This window comes from Zonotrichia leucophrys, chromosome 3, assembly GCF_028769735.1.
Source record: "Zonotrichia leucophrys gambelii isolate GWCS_2022_RI chromosome 3, RI_Zleu_2.0, whole genome shotgun sequence".
In the NCBI taxonomy this organism is placed as follows: Eukaryota; Metazoa; Chordata; class Aves; order Passeriformes; family Passerellidae; genus Zonotrichia; species Zonotrichia leucophrys.
Window position 1 is genome coordinate 108,774,973 of NC_088172.1, and position 16,458 is coordinate 108,791,430.

At 41.0% G+C, this 16,458-nt stretch overlaps 1 protein-coding gene across 1 annotated transcript in view; it reads right to left on the minus strand.

Moving 5' to 3' along the window:
• The window catches only part of LOC135445089 (cysteine-rich venom protein kaouthin-2-like), a 31,780-nt gene extending 15,978 nt beyond the window's left edge, over window positions 1-15,802 (minus strand). Inside the window, exons 1-6 of the mRNA XM_064707120.1 lie at window positions 15,741-15,802; window positions 14,319-14,438; window positions 13,744-13,831; window positions 12,509-12,654; window positions 11,678-11,772; window positions 10,013-10,101 (exon numbers count right to left, since the gene is read on the minus strand). Of these exons, the coding sequence (XP_064563190.1) occupies window positions 10,013-10,101; window positions 11,678-11,772; window positions 12,509-12,654; window positions 13,744-13,831; window positions 14,319-14,438; window positions 15,741-15,800 (598 nt within the window). The 5' untranslated portion in view covers window positions 15,801-15,802. The remainder of the gene's footprint in view (window positions 1-10,012; window positions 10,102-11,677; window positions 11,773-12,508; window positions 12,655-13,743; window positions 13,832-14,318; window positions 14,439-15,740) is intronic.
• Between the last annotated feature and the right edge of the window lie 656 nt (window positions 15,803-16,458).

The following is a 16,458-nucleotide window of genomic DNA, read 5'->3' on the forward strand; positions in this document are numbered from 1 at the left end:
AAGTCTGAATTACTTCCTAAAGATGTATTTAATCTAGTTAATTCTTTAATTACTGCAATAATTGGAAAAGGCAGTTTAAGGAGGAAATAAGATTTTCTGGTAATTTGATCAAAATATAGATGAACAGGGTAAACAGAGATTTGGGTTATGATGCATTGAGCAGTTTAGAGGTTCTGGCACCTAAAAGTGAGAAATTCTCACAGCTACTCATAAACTAATCAGGTAAATACTTTTCCCTTCTTAAGTCAGAGAGGAGGAACAGCCTGAAATCAGCTCTGCTCCAAGGAAACATCTCTGTTAAACTTCACCCAGATGAGACAACTCAGGGCAGAGCCAGGCTGAGCTAACCCAGGTGTAAGCATGTGTCATTTTTCAGTCCTTCCTTCTCACTTGTATTTTTCCTATGGATGCCTTTGGCATGGTTCTTGTTGTCCACAGTTGGTTTTTTTCCCTTCCAGCTGATTATTGCTCTGCATTCCATGGCTGTATAAAGGTGACTTTGGCTGCCTGGTTATGTGGTGACTCCTCTCCCCTGTGCTCCAGCAAATTCATCAGCCACTGTCTTCTCTGGCCAAATCCATCATTCCTAATGTAATCAGAGATCAAGAATATGGATCTCTTATGAACATGTGGTGTAGCAAATGATCTCTGTGCCTTCAGGTTTTGAATGTGGGGAAACTGGTTGATCTAATGGGACCAGTCACTTCAATTCTCTGCAGTGTTTCGTGACTACTTAAATAATTCTTAAATTTCTTTTGACCCACTGCAGAGAATGTCTCACTGCTTAACTGACTGCATCTCCACTATTCACTTCCTGGCTTTTGATCCAGAACCTTTTTTCTCTGCAGACCCCTCACCTTCCAGCTCCACCCCAGCCAGGCCTGCTGTCATCAAAACCAACCTCACTATAGCTACAGGTCTCTTGAACCTGCGGGTGGTGAGGAAAAACTGTCCCTGCCAGAGCATGATCCAGACTGCTAGAGTGGCATTCATCTCTCCAGAGCTCTGCTTCAAAGCCATTCTCCATATGCTGCCTTTAGAGGTAATTTGTAGCTCTATATTTCACCTTTTCTTCTTAGAGCAGATACCTGAGACAGGCTATGACAAATGACTGCCTTGACATCATCAAGAATTTTTTTAAGAAGCATTATATGAGTCAAGTCGGTCACTCTTCTATATGTCTTTCCAGGTAAGGTTGAGGAAAACAGTTGTTGGGGGAGATGTAATAATATGGATGGTACAATTTGTCTATGATAACTTTTTGGGTCTTAAGGCCACTGGTTTGTCTCTGATCAGGAGAGCTGAACTCTGCTTCTTGAACCATGTTTTCAAAGATGCTAAAGGTCCCTTGGCATTATTAACCTGTCAGACATACCAAAGCTTTTCTGGAAGGCAATGCTATTTGGTCTGAGACAAAATTGTGTCAAGGACTAAGATTATAAAGACACAGAAAACCTCTTCAGTGCTCAGACCTGTGTTCTGACTCTGTGTAACCTGTCACTACAGACAGACATGAAAAAAAGAATGGATGGAAAGGCTTTAGAGGAAAATCTATTAGAAAAGGCCTGAAATTAGGAATTGATTCAGGTCATGCCATGGAGAAAGTATTTACTTGTCCTAGTGCCATCACCTGTTGGTAAACAATCTCCAAACACATTCCAAAGCAGAAAAACACAGGAGAAGCAAATCAGATAATTATTGTTTTCCTTTTTCTCTGAGACTTCTCAGCTTCCCAGAAGAAAAATCCTGGATGAAGGGACCTGTTTCCTGGTCATGAGGAGGGACAACAGTGCACAGACCATACATATTCCATATATGTGGAATATTCAGGCATGCTGCACAATTGCTGTTTTGTCTTTGAAATGTGCCTGCTGCTTCCCCAGAAATGAGTGGAGACACTCATTCATTTTGATATTACTGAGGTTTTCATGGGTGTAGTGTTGTGAGGTCCTCCGAGGTGAGAGATGAGAATTTGACTACAGGTTCTCAGAAGGCTTTGTTATTTTATGATATTATATTAAATTAAAAGAAATTATATACTAAAACTACACTAAAGAAAGAGAAAGGCTACATCAGAAGGCCAAACTAGAATGAATAATAAAAAACCCATGACTGATCAGAGTCCCGACACAGCTGGACTGGGTTGGTCATTAAGTTAAAACAATTCACTTGCAGGGTAAATTCTCCAAATCACATTCCAAAGCAGCAAAACAGTGAGAAGCTGAAGCTTCCCAGCTTCCCAGGAGAAGAAATCCTGGTGAAGGGATTTTTCATAAAATATCATGGTGACACATGGGCAAACTCATTTGCTTTTGTTGAGCCCAGCAGCTGTGTGGTCCATCTTAGCTAAGCAGAGCCTCCAGTGCTCAACCTGTACAATCCTGTTTCATTCCTGTTGACTGGCAATGGGTGGGGCTAGCTGGCAATTATGGCTTAGCCTAAATGGCCTTGTCATTTGCTGCTATTTCCTTAAATTGAGCAGAAAGGCATCCTATGCATTGTGTATCTCCTCCTGGCAGGATGAGCCTCTTGCTCCCACCCACTGGCAGCAAAGCAGGTCTGATGCTGCAGTTCCTGAAGTGAACAAAGCCAGCAGGGGCTCAGGGGAGATGCTTTATGCAGAGGATAAGATCAGGCTCAGACACCGAGCTGCTTGGGGCGATGCATTATTAAATGCTATCTACTGCTACGCTCCTTCTGTAGGAGCCGATTAATGACATCCCACTTTATTATTCCTTATCTTTTATCTCCACCTTGTTTCACAGATGTAGCCAGCAGTACACAGCACTAAGCAGAGACCCGTGGCACTCATTAGATGGTGGCTGCTCCTCACAAGTGCCATCAGACGTGCAATTCCCATCCCTGATTTTGCTAACGATGCTGGTTAACACTTTGCTGTGTCGCTGTTCAGGCAAACTAGACAACATGGTCTTGTCAGTCTCAAACTAGCTTATCTTTTACTTATTGTTTCCTTTGACACCCTCCTCTGATAAATTGGGAGATAAACACATGACAGACCCTGCAATGTATTCCCCTGGCACTAAAATCTTAGCAGTAGCTCTGTGGAGGGGCTTCATCTAACGAGTGCTTCTTTGACCTGTTTTCTATTTTATTCAAGTGTTGCACCTGCAGATCTTAAGGCACGTTTAAACCAGAAACACAATCTTGTTTAGCTGCTCCCTGTACTTCAGGAAGTGTATCTTTGTGTGAATGTGGGTATTTAATTCCAGAAGCTACATAGTACAGGAAAGTCAAGCACATCCAGTTGCCTAAGGTCCTGCTTTTATCTTTGATGCTATGATGAGAGGAGAGCAGTTACCCCTCTAAAAGAAAACTGGCCAGAGGAATATTTTTCTGCTGGGTTAATGTCCTGGTTTATGTTAGCAAGAGTTAATCAGACACAAGGACACTTTTCTTGAAGATAAATAAAACTGCCTTGGTTACTTATCACAACCAGATGTGGATTTGGTGAGGAGGGAAAAAAGGGTTGGGTTAGGGAAAGGTAGCATCTTCTTAGTATTGGTGTCAATTGTGTGAGTCCTGTGTGATCAAAGACTCAAGGTCTGTCCCTCATCCTGAGGCTGTGCCTGATCCTGGGAGCTCTATGTTCACCACCAAACCATGGCCCTATGCACCACATCTTCACATTTTTGTGATGCCATCATTTCCCTGGGCAGGGTATTCCAATGCCTGACCTCTCGTTCAGTCAATAAATTTTTCCCAATATCTAATCTAAACCTACTCTGGTACAACTTAATATTTCCTCTTGTCCTGAATTGTCTTGAATTATTTCTTTCTTTCTTTCCTGCTTTTAGCTTTGATGCTGTGATTAGAGGAGAGCAGTTACCCTCTCAAAGAGAAAACTGACGAGAGGAATATTTTTCTGCTGGGTTAGTGTCCTGGTTTATGTCAGCAAGAATTAATCAGGCACAAGGACACTTTTCTTGAAGATAGATAAAACTGCCTTGGTTACTTATCACAACCAGATGTGGATTTGGTGAGGAGGGAGAAAAGGGTTGGATTAGGGAAAGGTAATATCTTCTTAGTATTGGTGTCAATTGTGTGAGTCCTGTGTGATCAAAGACTCAAGGTCTGTCCCTCATCCTGAGGCTGCACCTGATCCTGGGAGCTCTATGTTCACCACCAAACCATGGCCCTATGCACCACATCTTCACATTTTTTTGTGATTCCGTCATTTCCCTGGGCAGTCTGTTCCAATGCCTGACCTCTCGTTCAGTCAATAAAATTTTCCCAATATCTAATCTAAACCTGCTCTGGCACAACTTGACAACATTTCCTCTTGTCCTGAATTGTCCTGAATTATTTCTTTCTGTGGCTGTCTGTCTCAGTATCAGCCAGGCTGTGGATCATTTTCTGCCAGGTTAGGAAGTGAGGTCAGTTCAGTAAGGAGGAAATGTAGTGGTGGCACTGGGAATGAGCCTCTTCCAACCTGTGCAACCCACCTCAGGTAACTCCACTTCTATGGTGAGCATTAACAGCAAAACTTATGGGAAATTTTAGAGCAATTTTTTGATACTAAATGATAATCCCAGCAAACTATGGGCAAATGTGTTATAGGCAGAGTAATAAACAGGCAGTGCCTGACACTTTAAGCTGAAAAAGTAAGAGGGTTTTTATTAACATATTACAGCAAGTGCTGGTTTGTGGACAGGCTGAGGCTGAGATTAAAGGATCCCTACAGACAGCTCAGGGAGAAATACAGCTGCTTAAATCCAAATGTGTGGTCCTAAATGCCTCTGATAGCACTCTGCCATGCCTAGGGAAATCTTTAACCCTTGTGTATACCCCAGCATGGAAGGAGGAGGAGGATTAAAACTTTGATTCTTATTAAATTGAAATAGGTCACTTCTTGCTCAGTCATTTGTTGCAATTAGCATCTAATTTGGAGACACTTTCCTCTCATGTAAATCACTGTGTGGGCAGCCTGGGTGCCAAACAGAGGATTGTGGGTGCCACAGATGAATTTCAGGGTGCAAGCCATCAGGTTCTGGAGCATTTCTTGTATCAGCTGGGGCAGAGATTTTCTCATGCCCCTCTATGATTTTGACATGCATCTCCTGAGTATAGACCTGACATTTTCTTTTCAAGCTACAAAATGATAAAATTATAAGCTACAAAAATATAAAACTATCTATAGATTATTTCTGTTTTCTTTAAATTTTATCTTTCTTACCTGTTCAGCAATCTGATACAGCAGAACAGGTGGACAGTGACATAAACTCAGGAAATCCATCTGAAAATAGCCCAGTTAGAGTTAGTACAATGTTCATTTCTTCATTGTATAACACTTGTCTAAAAAGCTTATCTGTGCCTAAATGTTGCTGAGAAAATCAATAAGGATTATCTCCATACAAGTAGAAAAGGCAGCACCTTTCTGCTCAGATGATTAATATTTCAAGTGCAACAGTCCCATTTTTTAATGTCATTGTCAAGGACATCAGATCTAGAAGAAGAAGAAATTCAGTTCTGCCTGCCACAAGATTTTTCCAGCAACCATTAAGGAACATTCTCTTTGTAATGGCAAGAGGCAGGATACTGCCTTTTCTGAGCTGTCCACATCACCATGTTCCTCTTAAACCACTGCACAAGTGAGATCATTCTTGCACTCAGAGAAGAACTTATTCCAAACTAATCTTTGGTCAGGAAGTTGCATCAGTTAGGCCCTCTCTAACTATTTATCCTATCCTATCCTATCCTATCCTATCCTATCCTATCCTATCCTATCCTATCCTATCCTATCCTATCCTATCCTATCCGTCATCTTGTGTACTTTTCCACAATGAACATAATTATATTTCAGGCCCTGTCCCACAGCAGCCAGCTCTCTGCAAGGAGCTCCCTCAGGAGTAGGTGAGAAGGAGGAATGGGGAACAATCCCTTTCCACAAACCTCCCCATGGCCTGTCCTTGTTTGCTCTGGACCCTTGCTAAAGGTAGGCAGGGTTATCAAGGGTTTCACCTTGAAAGGTGGAAGGAAGCAAGAACAGGATGTGCTAGGAGGAAAACTGCTCTGCTGTGGGGATCTCAGGGATGACAGGAGCTGTCAGAGACAAGGAGAACTGCCTTCCAATACGTTAGGAAGTGTATGTTATAATGACTTTTAAGTCTTTTACCAGCACTGATTGCAACATGGCCCTTTGGTGTCATAGTCAGTCACTAACTATTTCTCATGCCCTAGAAACATCAATAGCTGGGGCCTCACATAAAGCAGTGGTTTTAGAGTGCAGGGCACAAGATTGTGTCTCCACACATTTATGGAATATCTCCAGCGAGGGAGACTCCATCTCTCTCTGGTCTCTGTTCATGCTTGGTCACTGCACAGGAAAGAAGTTCTGCCTCCTGTCCAGGTGGAACTTGCTGGGCTCAGTCCCTGCCCGTGGCTCTGGTGCCATTGCTGGGCCCTGGAGCAGAGCCTGGGCCCTGCTCTGCCCCTCCCTGCACACAGGGACACCCAGGGCTGAGGGCCCCTCTCAGCTGTGCCTCCTCTCCAGGCTGAACAGCCCCAGCTCCCTCAGCCTTTCCTCCTCAGGGAGATGCTCCAGTCCCTCCATCATCTTTGCCACACAGTACTGGATCCACTCCAGGAGCTCCATGTCTCTCTTGTCCTGAGGAGCCCAGAACTGGGCACAGTACCCCAAATGTGCCTCACTGGGTCCCCTTGCTCACAGAGCACACTCCTGGGTCATGGACATCTTGTTATCCACCAGGACCCTGAGGTGCCAGAGGTCTCTGTCTCCTCCCCCAGAACAGGAGCATCCATGGATGTGTGTCCAGCTGCATGGATGTGCCGTGCTTCAGTACTTTCATCTGAACCACCAAGTTTGTTACTTAAGCCATCACAACATCCTCTCATCTGAGGGACTCACTGAAGAGAGTTTGTTTTGGCAAAATCAGTTCATGAAGGATCCATGCTGATATTTAATATTCTACTGGTTAGAAAATGACAGGGAAGAAATTTGTTCCATTATCTTCCTGGAGATCTAAATTAGGCTTATGAACTTTTCTGCCCTGGATCAGATGTATGATTATTGATTTTTACCTTATTACACTACTTTTTTCCTCTTATGAGTGACTGAGAAATGAATTCTTGTGGTTTGGCTTGCAGAAATCACTGCAGGAAAGACATTTAGGGACTGGAGCATATCCAGGGAAGGGAACAGAGCTCGGGAAGGCTCTGGAGCACAGGTCTGAGGAGGAGCAGCTGTAGGAACTGGAAAGGGGCTCAGCCTGGAGAAAAGGAGGCTCAGGGGGGATATTCTTGTTCTTTACAACTCCCTATAAAGAGGTTGTAGCCATGTGGCACTCAGTCTCTGCTCCCATGTAACAAACAATAGATATGAGGAAATGGCTTCAAGCTGTGCCAAGGGAGGTTTAGATTGGACATTGGCAAAAAGTTTCTCCACAGAAGGGGTTGTCAAGCATTGGAACAGGCTACTCAGGGAAGTGTTGGAGTCACCACCCCTGGAAGTGCTCAGGAAATGTGCAGTTCTGGTTGTTAGGGATGTGGTTTAGTGATGGACCTGGCAGTGACAGGTAAATGTTTGGACTCAATGCTCTTGGAGATCTTTTCCAGCCTTAATGATTCTATGATTTCTTGACCCATCATTCATGGTAAAGGAGTCTCTTGTGAGTGAGGGCAATTGTTCTGCCCACTTCCTTATTGATAACAACCCCAGATTAACTATTGCAACACAATCATTCTTACTTGGACCTGTGCTAATTATTTCAGAATGTAGTAAGTCATGTTCCAGCATTCACACCTCTCCCCTGGCGTTGCTTAATTTACTTTTAGAGCTGTCTCCAGCTGAGAGGGCAGTGTGCCATGGAGGGGGAAATGGTGGAGATGAATGAGGAAAAAAATCCCAACACAAATAATAAGCACGTTGAGTTGTGAAATTGAACTTTTAAGTTAATACTTGTCTTTCACACTAGAAGAAACGCCACTGGAATGAAGGAGTCAAATGTGTGATGAAATTATTCTGTGCCAAGGGCTCTGGGACTTGCAATCCTAATTATGACAGCAGCTTCCTTACTAAAAGGGGACTGGAATGTGCAACCTTTCTAAGGTGAGACTGAAATAATATTTAACCCCATTGTTAACTGCACAGAAAAACACCTGTATCCCAAAGGTCACCGAGTGGGGATTGCAGGTTATTTATGCTAATTGTTGTTTCTCTCTGAAAGGGAGTCTGATGAAGGGTTGCTTGCCTGACTTCTGTTTTTGCTTAGGAAATCTTCTCACATAACCTGATTCTGCTCATGCTGCTAAATATTTAGGCTCCCTTCAACACCTAATGCTAATAAAGTCACAACTTTGGTGAAGTTTAGAGAATTTTATTTCATGGCGATAAGAAAGAATGAAAATTATGATGAAATGGTCAGTGAGGAATGAGTAATTTAATGACTGATAGAGTGAAAGAACATATTAAAAAAAATTGAAACACATGTCTACTTGTTATGAAAAATAAAGTTTCCAAATGCAGGGACCTCCCCCTTTTGACTATGTTTTACTGTGAATTAAGCTCTTTTCTCAGACAGTCCTTTTTCTTTACAAGGCAGGTTTGGTTACCTGTATTTAAATGCAATCTTACACTATAAACAGGATTCTTAATTTAAATTAACTACATTTGGTCTGTTTTTTGGGGGTATTTTTTGGTTTTTTTTTTCACAACTGAGCATTTTACAGTAGAACATATGTCAGCAACAGATTCTAAACCAGAATAGATCTACAGGAAACTGCTCTGCTCTCCTAATTTCTTTTAAGAATTACACATTTCAAGCAATCCTGTTTATCTTCTGGTCCTGTTAACAGTACAATAGTTTAAATTTTCAATCAAGTTAAAAGCAGTTACATGACCAAGCACTATCCATCTATTCCAAGAACATAATAAACATATGGAACCACAGACCTTCAAAAATGTTTATTCGATAACATTTTGGGAAAAGAAAGATGATAAAAGCTAATAATTAAATATATCTGGCAAACAAACAAAAAATTTAAATTAAGATTTCTACCATGTTCTGGACCATTATATAAATAGAATATGTACATCACCTACAGATTTTTTTTTGTGAGTCACTGTACTGAAGTCAGTCCTTCTGCATATGTTGGAGAGGCAGGATGGAATCAGTGTTTGTGGAGGAATTCATTGAGGAGATGGATATCCAGGAAAGTAAATGTTGAGCCTCTTATTTTATTCCAGTTTTGCATTGACAGGAGCAGAGCAGTGGACTTGACCAAGATCTGGGCACACCCTGGACACTTTGCCAGGGATGTTGGACTAAAGTCTCTTCAAACTTTCAAGGTTTGGCTGAAAACGATTTGAAACACAAAATTAATCATGAGTGGGAAGTGAAAACCTGCATCATGTCCTTTCAGAATAATTTTTCATCAACATTATTTTCTCTCTGTTTTCTTCTCTGTTGCCATTTACTCCCCAGCAGCATCCCAACCATTAATTTGACCACTCAGAGAAAATAGGTGGCTTTCTCAAGGAGATTTTTTACTTATCCATAAAGGCATTGGAAAGCTTTATTTCTTTATGTGCAGCCTGTGATAAGAATTTGGTTAATTCAATAACTGAAGATATTAACTAAATCTTGCATTGTGAGAATCAGCCCATATATTTTTATTTCCTATCAGAATTCTAAAAACTAAGGTTTGCCACTTGCTCTTATCAAGTGTGTTGCTACTTCCATTTAATCTGCCACCATTATTCAGAGGATGAAGAATAAAAAAAAGGTAAAGAAGTTCCCTCCTTCCCTAGAATTTCTTAGGTTAAGGATGAGATTTATCTCTCCTGGGCATGGAAAAGTGTTATCTCACCTAGGTAAAGCAGACAGGATGGTGAAATGTGATTCTCTGATAGTGCTTTGGCCCTAGTATTTCAGTAAATATTTTTTTTATTTAATTTGCATAAATTAATTGCAGTTTAGGGTTTTATTTAAGCATCAACTTTATCCATGTCACAATCAAAATACTTGGAACTTACTGCATAGTCCATCCTCACAAGCATTGGGGCAATCCCCACAGGGCTCTCCTTCCTTGTAGGGTGTCTTCATTGAACCTATTAGGTTTCCCCTGAAACATCAATGTTACCAACATCATCTATGAAGTCACTACACCATATGTGAGAGGAAAAATAAATTATAAATAGGTTTAGATTTACACTCAGTTACTTCTGTAACTTACTGTTACATTTATGCTGGGTCCTTGGTTATATGTCAATTTTTACAAGTGTGCCAGGTTTATTTGGAAATGCTTTGGCAGTGGGCAGAGAGGGGGAGGAATTTGCAGGGAATTTGCCTTTGTGAGAGACACCAGAGGCTGTCTCTGTTCCAGACAGGGCCAGTGTTGGCCAGCTCCAAGTTGGACCCATGTGATGGAGATGTGGCTCTGTGATAACACAGTCAAGGGAGGGTAAATTCTGCATGCAACTGCAGCCAGAATAAAGGAGTGAGAATATGTGAGAGAAATCACCCTGCAGACACCCAGGTCAGTGCAGAATGAGAGGCAGGAGGTGCCCCGGGCACCTGAGCTGAGGTTCCCTGGTGCAGCCCATGGAGAGGCACCAGGAGCAGCCCATGGATGTCCATGGGGATGCAAAGATCCACCTGCAACCTGTGGAGCAGGAGGATGCCTGGAGGAGGCTGTGATCCCATGGGAAACCCTCACTGGATCAGGCACCTGACTGGATTTGAGGCCAATGTGGGGGACACAGACAGCAGCAATCCAATCCTGAGGGAATGGAAGCATGGAAGGAATCCATGCTGGAGCAGCTCAGGAGGAACTGCAGCCTGTGGGAAGGGCCCACACTGAAGTTCATGGAGGTCTCTCCAGTGAGAAGGACCCACAATGGAGTGGGGGAAGAGCAAGGGGAGGAAGGAGTGGCAGAAATGGCTCAAGATGAACCGAGCAGAGCCCCCAGTCCCATCCCATCATGCTGCTGAGGGGGAGGAGGCAGAGAAAACCAGGACTCAAGCTGAGCTTGGGAAGAAGGTGCTTTAGGTTTGGTTTTACTTCTTATTATCCTAGTCTGATTTGATTAGTAATAAATTAAGCTAATTTTCCTAAGCTGAGTCTCTTTTTTCCATGACAGTAAGTGGTGAGTGAACTCCCCTGACCTCATCCTGACCCATGAACTTTTTGCCATATTTTTTAATTACTCCATCCTGTTGGGGAGAAGAGTCAGAGAGGCTGGGTGAGCTACTGATGGTCAGTCAAGGTCAACCCACAACACGGTATTGTGAATGTGGAAATTAATTTTAGGCACTCTTTGAAATCATCACTTTACCTTAATATTCTTGTTAAAGTTTTTTGGTATTAATTATAGTCTTCACTGTACTGTACATATTGGTACACCTTTCTGAACTGACATTTCAAGTAGAATGTGCAAAATATTTATTTCTAATTAACTATTATGAAAATTAGGATTTTTAGGCAAGAGACATTTAATTTAAAATCAGTGTCCCTTTAATATATTTTATGCTTTTCTTGTTTGACAACTCTTTTCATGTGTGTTTCTGTCCTTTCCTATTCCTAATGCAGTCTTCAGACCTGTTTCTCAGCTATTGGTGATGTGCCCTGATACAAATATCTCTAGCTCCTGACTAATTTTGATGATGTAACAAGTACCAAAATCAGAATCAATACGTACGCGGGGCAGTACTGGCAGACATAAAAGTAACTGTAGGTAGTGTTGAAGCAGAAAGCAAAACCACATCCAATTTTATAAGAATTGTGCCAAACCATCTGTAGGTATAAGAATAAAAATTATGGGAGTATGGAAAATATGCATTTGAAAATCATTTAAATACAATATGCATCACAGAAATGTTTGTAATGATGTGAAGCCACTTTATTTACCCTTTATAGTAAAAATATGAGCCCCATGTTACTGAAAATCTGCTTTCACCCCTATTCAACCAAAGAATGTTGGGGATATAACAATAATAATTCAAGACACATGTTTATAAAACCTTTGATTTTGCATTTATGTCTTCATTCAATCAAAACTGTTAATGTAGGAATGATGATGTAAAATTTTGTATCCTGTTTTTTGTGCAGGTACTGTAGAAGTTAAGGATAAGCCAATGCCCAACTCCTCTGAGTCAAAAGAACTCTGTTGACTGCAGCAAACCTATTTATATTTCCTTGCTGATACTTTAATAACCCTGTTTTTCCACCTTCTGGGCAATTCCCAGATGTTAGACAAGTTGCTGCTTCCTGAAGCCTTGAAATTCCAGTATCTTTACTCTTTACTCCTTTACATATACTCAAGGCTATTATTTTCATTTTAATCTTGTTACTTTACATATTATTTTCATTCTAATTCTGTTTCTTTAGAAGTTTTCATCTTGTTTTGTTAGAATAACTCTCATATCTCCACTCTATTTATGTCCTTTAAAGATGAGAGGGTAAAACTTGCTTAGCTAACATTTATTTGTTCAGCCTGAAATATAAATACCTATATTAAAAACATATCTACCTGAGTGTAATGGCCAAACATAGCCCCTTTTGGTTTTGCCCCAGTTCCATATTCAAAATTTTTCTCCTCATTGTACCAGGCCTGAAGAACATCTGACCATGAGAAAGGGGCAGAGGACATGAAGAGATTTTCACCACACTGTACATCTGAAAAGAGAATGGTGCTGAGAAATGCACAGAGAATACACACATGAGAAAAAAAACCCCCCAAAAAAAACAGACCAGCAAAAGGTGGGATGATTTTCATAGAAATTCTCATCCTAAATAGGGCAGCAGGATGTTTCCTTTCCAGTTGAGTGACATCACCCTTTGTAAATGCTGAAGGTGTCACTTGGCAAGTTTGCAGCTTGGCCTGTTTGCCCTGCGGTTGGTTGTTGCAGACATTCTGTATGAACAGCTGCACAGGTGCCTTGCAGGTTCATGGCTGTAATTTTGCTATTTGGAAGTTGCCAACATAATCATTACCCAGGTTACAACCTTGGGAAAATCACAATAATTCAAATTTTACTCCTGGCACCTACAAAAGTGTCTCTACTGCCCTTATATTCTGTTTCTATTCAGGTCTAACCCCACTGCATTGGTCCTCAAATGGGATTCACCCTGGCAAAAAACCAGAGAATTTGGATTTTAGGAAAAAATATTGACAGGACTGTCCACATCTTAGATGTGGTGTGGGTAGCGGTCAATCAGCAACACCCTGGGCTGTTAACATGGTACAGCTGTAAATTCAATATCCAGTGACTGACTAAGTGTTAATCTGAACCTCAGAGAGAGTTTTAGGTTGCAATTTACCAGGGGATTTAAAAACTCTTAAGTCTGGTCTGAGAAACCATGCTTAGCACCACCAGCCAGTTTTACATCTTTGCCTTTTGCCCTTTTCTTCCCAGGCATTTCAAACCAGCACAAGTAAACTGGTTTCTGCATTAGCTGGCTCTAGATCTCTAGATTCCCTTTTTTCTGATGGATATTTTAGGAGAATATGCTTTATCAGTATGATTTAATTTTTTCATCTGCTTTAGAAATGGGATATACCTATGTAAAATTGGAATGAGAATGGGGTTTAATTTTTCTCACTCACTGGGCAGATTTCTACCTAGAAATTTCTATCTGTCACATGACAAAATAAAATCAGTATGAAATTAAAATTTCATCTCATTTCCCCCCAATAAGCAAAACCCCAAAGTGGCCACATCAATAAGTTGTGATGTTGTTCAGCTCCACTCATGCTGCACTTACTGGTTCTCCTCAGGTTAGGAGGACTGTGCCTTAAAGCGCATTTATTGGCCCAGTTTTGGGCATTCTCTGCAGCTGCAGGACACCATTCCTTAATGAAAGAAGAAAATATCTGTCATGCATCCATGAATAACCCCTCATGCATACCCCTCATAAAGGAGCAACATTTAGAAATTACATTTAAATCAGGAAAAAAGTCAAATGCAAAATCCTTTTCATCCCATTATTTGAGGGGAGAGGGAGGTAGGAGCAAAGTTCCTGTGCACGAAGGGAATAGAAACTGTGAAGCCTGATGAGGAATGAATCAGAAAGAAATTAATTATGCTATGGATCTTTATCCTCCTTTTAATTTTACTTCAAAAGAGACATTACTGTTGATACACCACCACATTATCCAGGTTTTTTTTTTTCCACCTGCCCAGCCTTATGTTTCTCTTGGTGCTGGCTGTGCTCAATCCTTAGGAAAGGTTTGGAGAAGGAATTTGTGGCTAAATAAAATAATGTGACCCCGCATACAGTCTTGTATCTCTCATATAGTCCACCACTCATTAAAAATAAATTTACAGCACACAACTTACCATCTTCATCATGTTGCTGGCAGTTGGTTTTACTCCTCTCCTGAGGGCATTATGTCTGTCAACAATCAACTTCTGCTGCTCTGCTCTGCTGCTTGACAGAGCACTGAGAGCTGCAGTTTCCTAAATTGAAAAAAAAAAGAAAAAAACTGTATTTCTGTTTTATTTGAATTTTACTAAATCCTGCATCCTGTGTAGGAAATAATAAAATACCAAAATTTTATTATCAACCAAGGAGATAATCCCTGTTAGGGAGGAAGGACTGGTGTCCTCTTTGTCTCCTAAGTGTCTCCCATGTGGAGCAGCATTTCAGTGGTTCCATCGTGCAGAGCTTAGCAATAATAACACAGATTACTGTATTGTATCTCCCAACCCTCTGTGGAGGACTGGGATATTCTGGAATGCCTCTATGCCTGAAGACTCACATTTAGGCAACAGAACCATACTTATTTTCCAATATCATAATTTCCTAATGAAGTTTTGTGTAAAGAGGATCTACAAATCATCAGAATATATGAATTGTGTTTATGATATGTTTCTCTTCTAGTTTTAAACTTCTTTATCAATGTTTTTCTATTGAAGAAATCTGTTATTTAATCACAGGATCATTTCAGGCTTCTTGTGGTACTTCATCAGGACATCCCACTGAACAGAAAATGTTTATACCTTTCATGCCATAGATCTTCTTCCAATTCTATCATAATTCTGACAAAATTTCTCATGGTTTTCACATGTTCTCTAATTAAAAAATAGCCATGTGAGGAACTCAGCCTCCTCTTTACATCCATTCTCAACTGGTCTGGACTACAGCATTGAGAGGAGAAATTGAAGGATTAGGAGGAAATGCAGTCAGGCCATCAGTCATGTGATGGAGAAGTAGCAAATACAGATTTCAGACTGAGTCGGGAGGAACCACTCTGTGAGTGCATTCAGGGTGTTAATTTAGCTGTTTGAGGGAAATCAGGGATATGGGCTGAGTGGATGGGACTGTGAGCAAAGAAAGAGGCAATACCTCAGGACCTGTAGGATGAGAAAGGATGAGAGTAAGTAAATGATATCTGTAAACCTGTGTGGAATTCATGGGAAAAGTGCTTGATCATTAGGAGGTCCAGATTATTGGATTTGTGTATGGAAACTTCTGGAAAATACAGCCATCTCTGAGCCAACTTACAAGTACATCTTGAGATGTTTTTTTGTGCAAATGTAGAACCAGAAAACTGCTTTGAAATGAAGCAGATACTTCAAGGATAAATGCTTTCCAGATCCTATATCTATTACTTCAAGAATAAATGCTTTCCAGATCCTAAATATTTCATCAGACTCTTTCTGCATATGTTTGGTGTACACAGAAAAAAACATATTCAGTTGGTCTACAAGTGCCTCAGGGCCCACCCAAATTTTAAAAATAAGAGATTTGTATTCTACCTGTCCAGTGGATGGAGGCAGCACAACTGTGAGACACAGGAACACTGCTGGCAGAATCATCTCTGAAAAGGTGAGAATGAGGAATTAATTTTCTTTTTACAGAGTTTTTATTTCTCTGAATACAAAATACATCTTTATCCTGTGTGTTTGCAGGCTTTTGCTCAAGTTCCTTCCTTCCTTCCTTCCTTCCTCCCTTCCTTCCTTCCTCCTCATCCATTATTAACTAAAATAATAAAATTAATTCACCCTCTTTATTTCCAAATTTCTATGAATCAGGTGCTTTTTACACCTCATACTTCCTGCTGTAACCCTGATGGAATATCCCCACAGGTGTTCACAGGTGTTTTTGCTGCTCTTCCAGCAGGAAGCCTATTGCTCATTTTCAAACTGCAGAGTGGGATGGGATGCTGCTCTTAGCCTGTTCCTGTGTCTAGGTGAATCTGAAAATTCCCCTGGTCCCCTTTGCCTGCTCTGCCTGGTGTGCTTTGGTTGAGAGGGGAATTACACACTGAGTCCGTCTGATCTCTACTGTTGGGTGTAGGAATCAATATTCAAAACCTGCTCAAAGCTTGCTGACCAGCACTATGAAATCTTGCATGTGAGCTGAGGCAGAACTTGCAAAGACCTGTTTCAGGAAGAATTTTTTTTAATCTGTTTTAAGACAAGTCTTGATTATATTACAAGTAATAAGAAATGACAACAGAAATTAAAGCCCTCT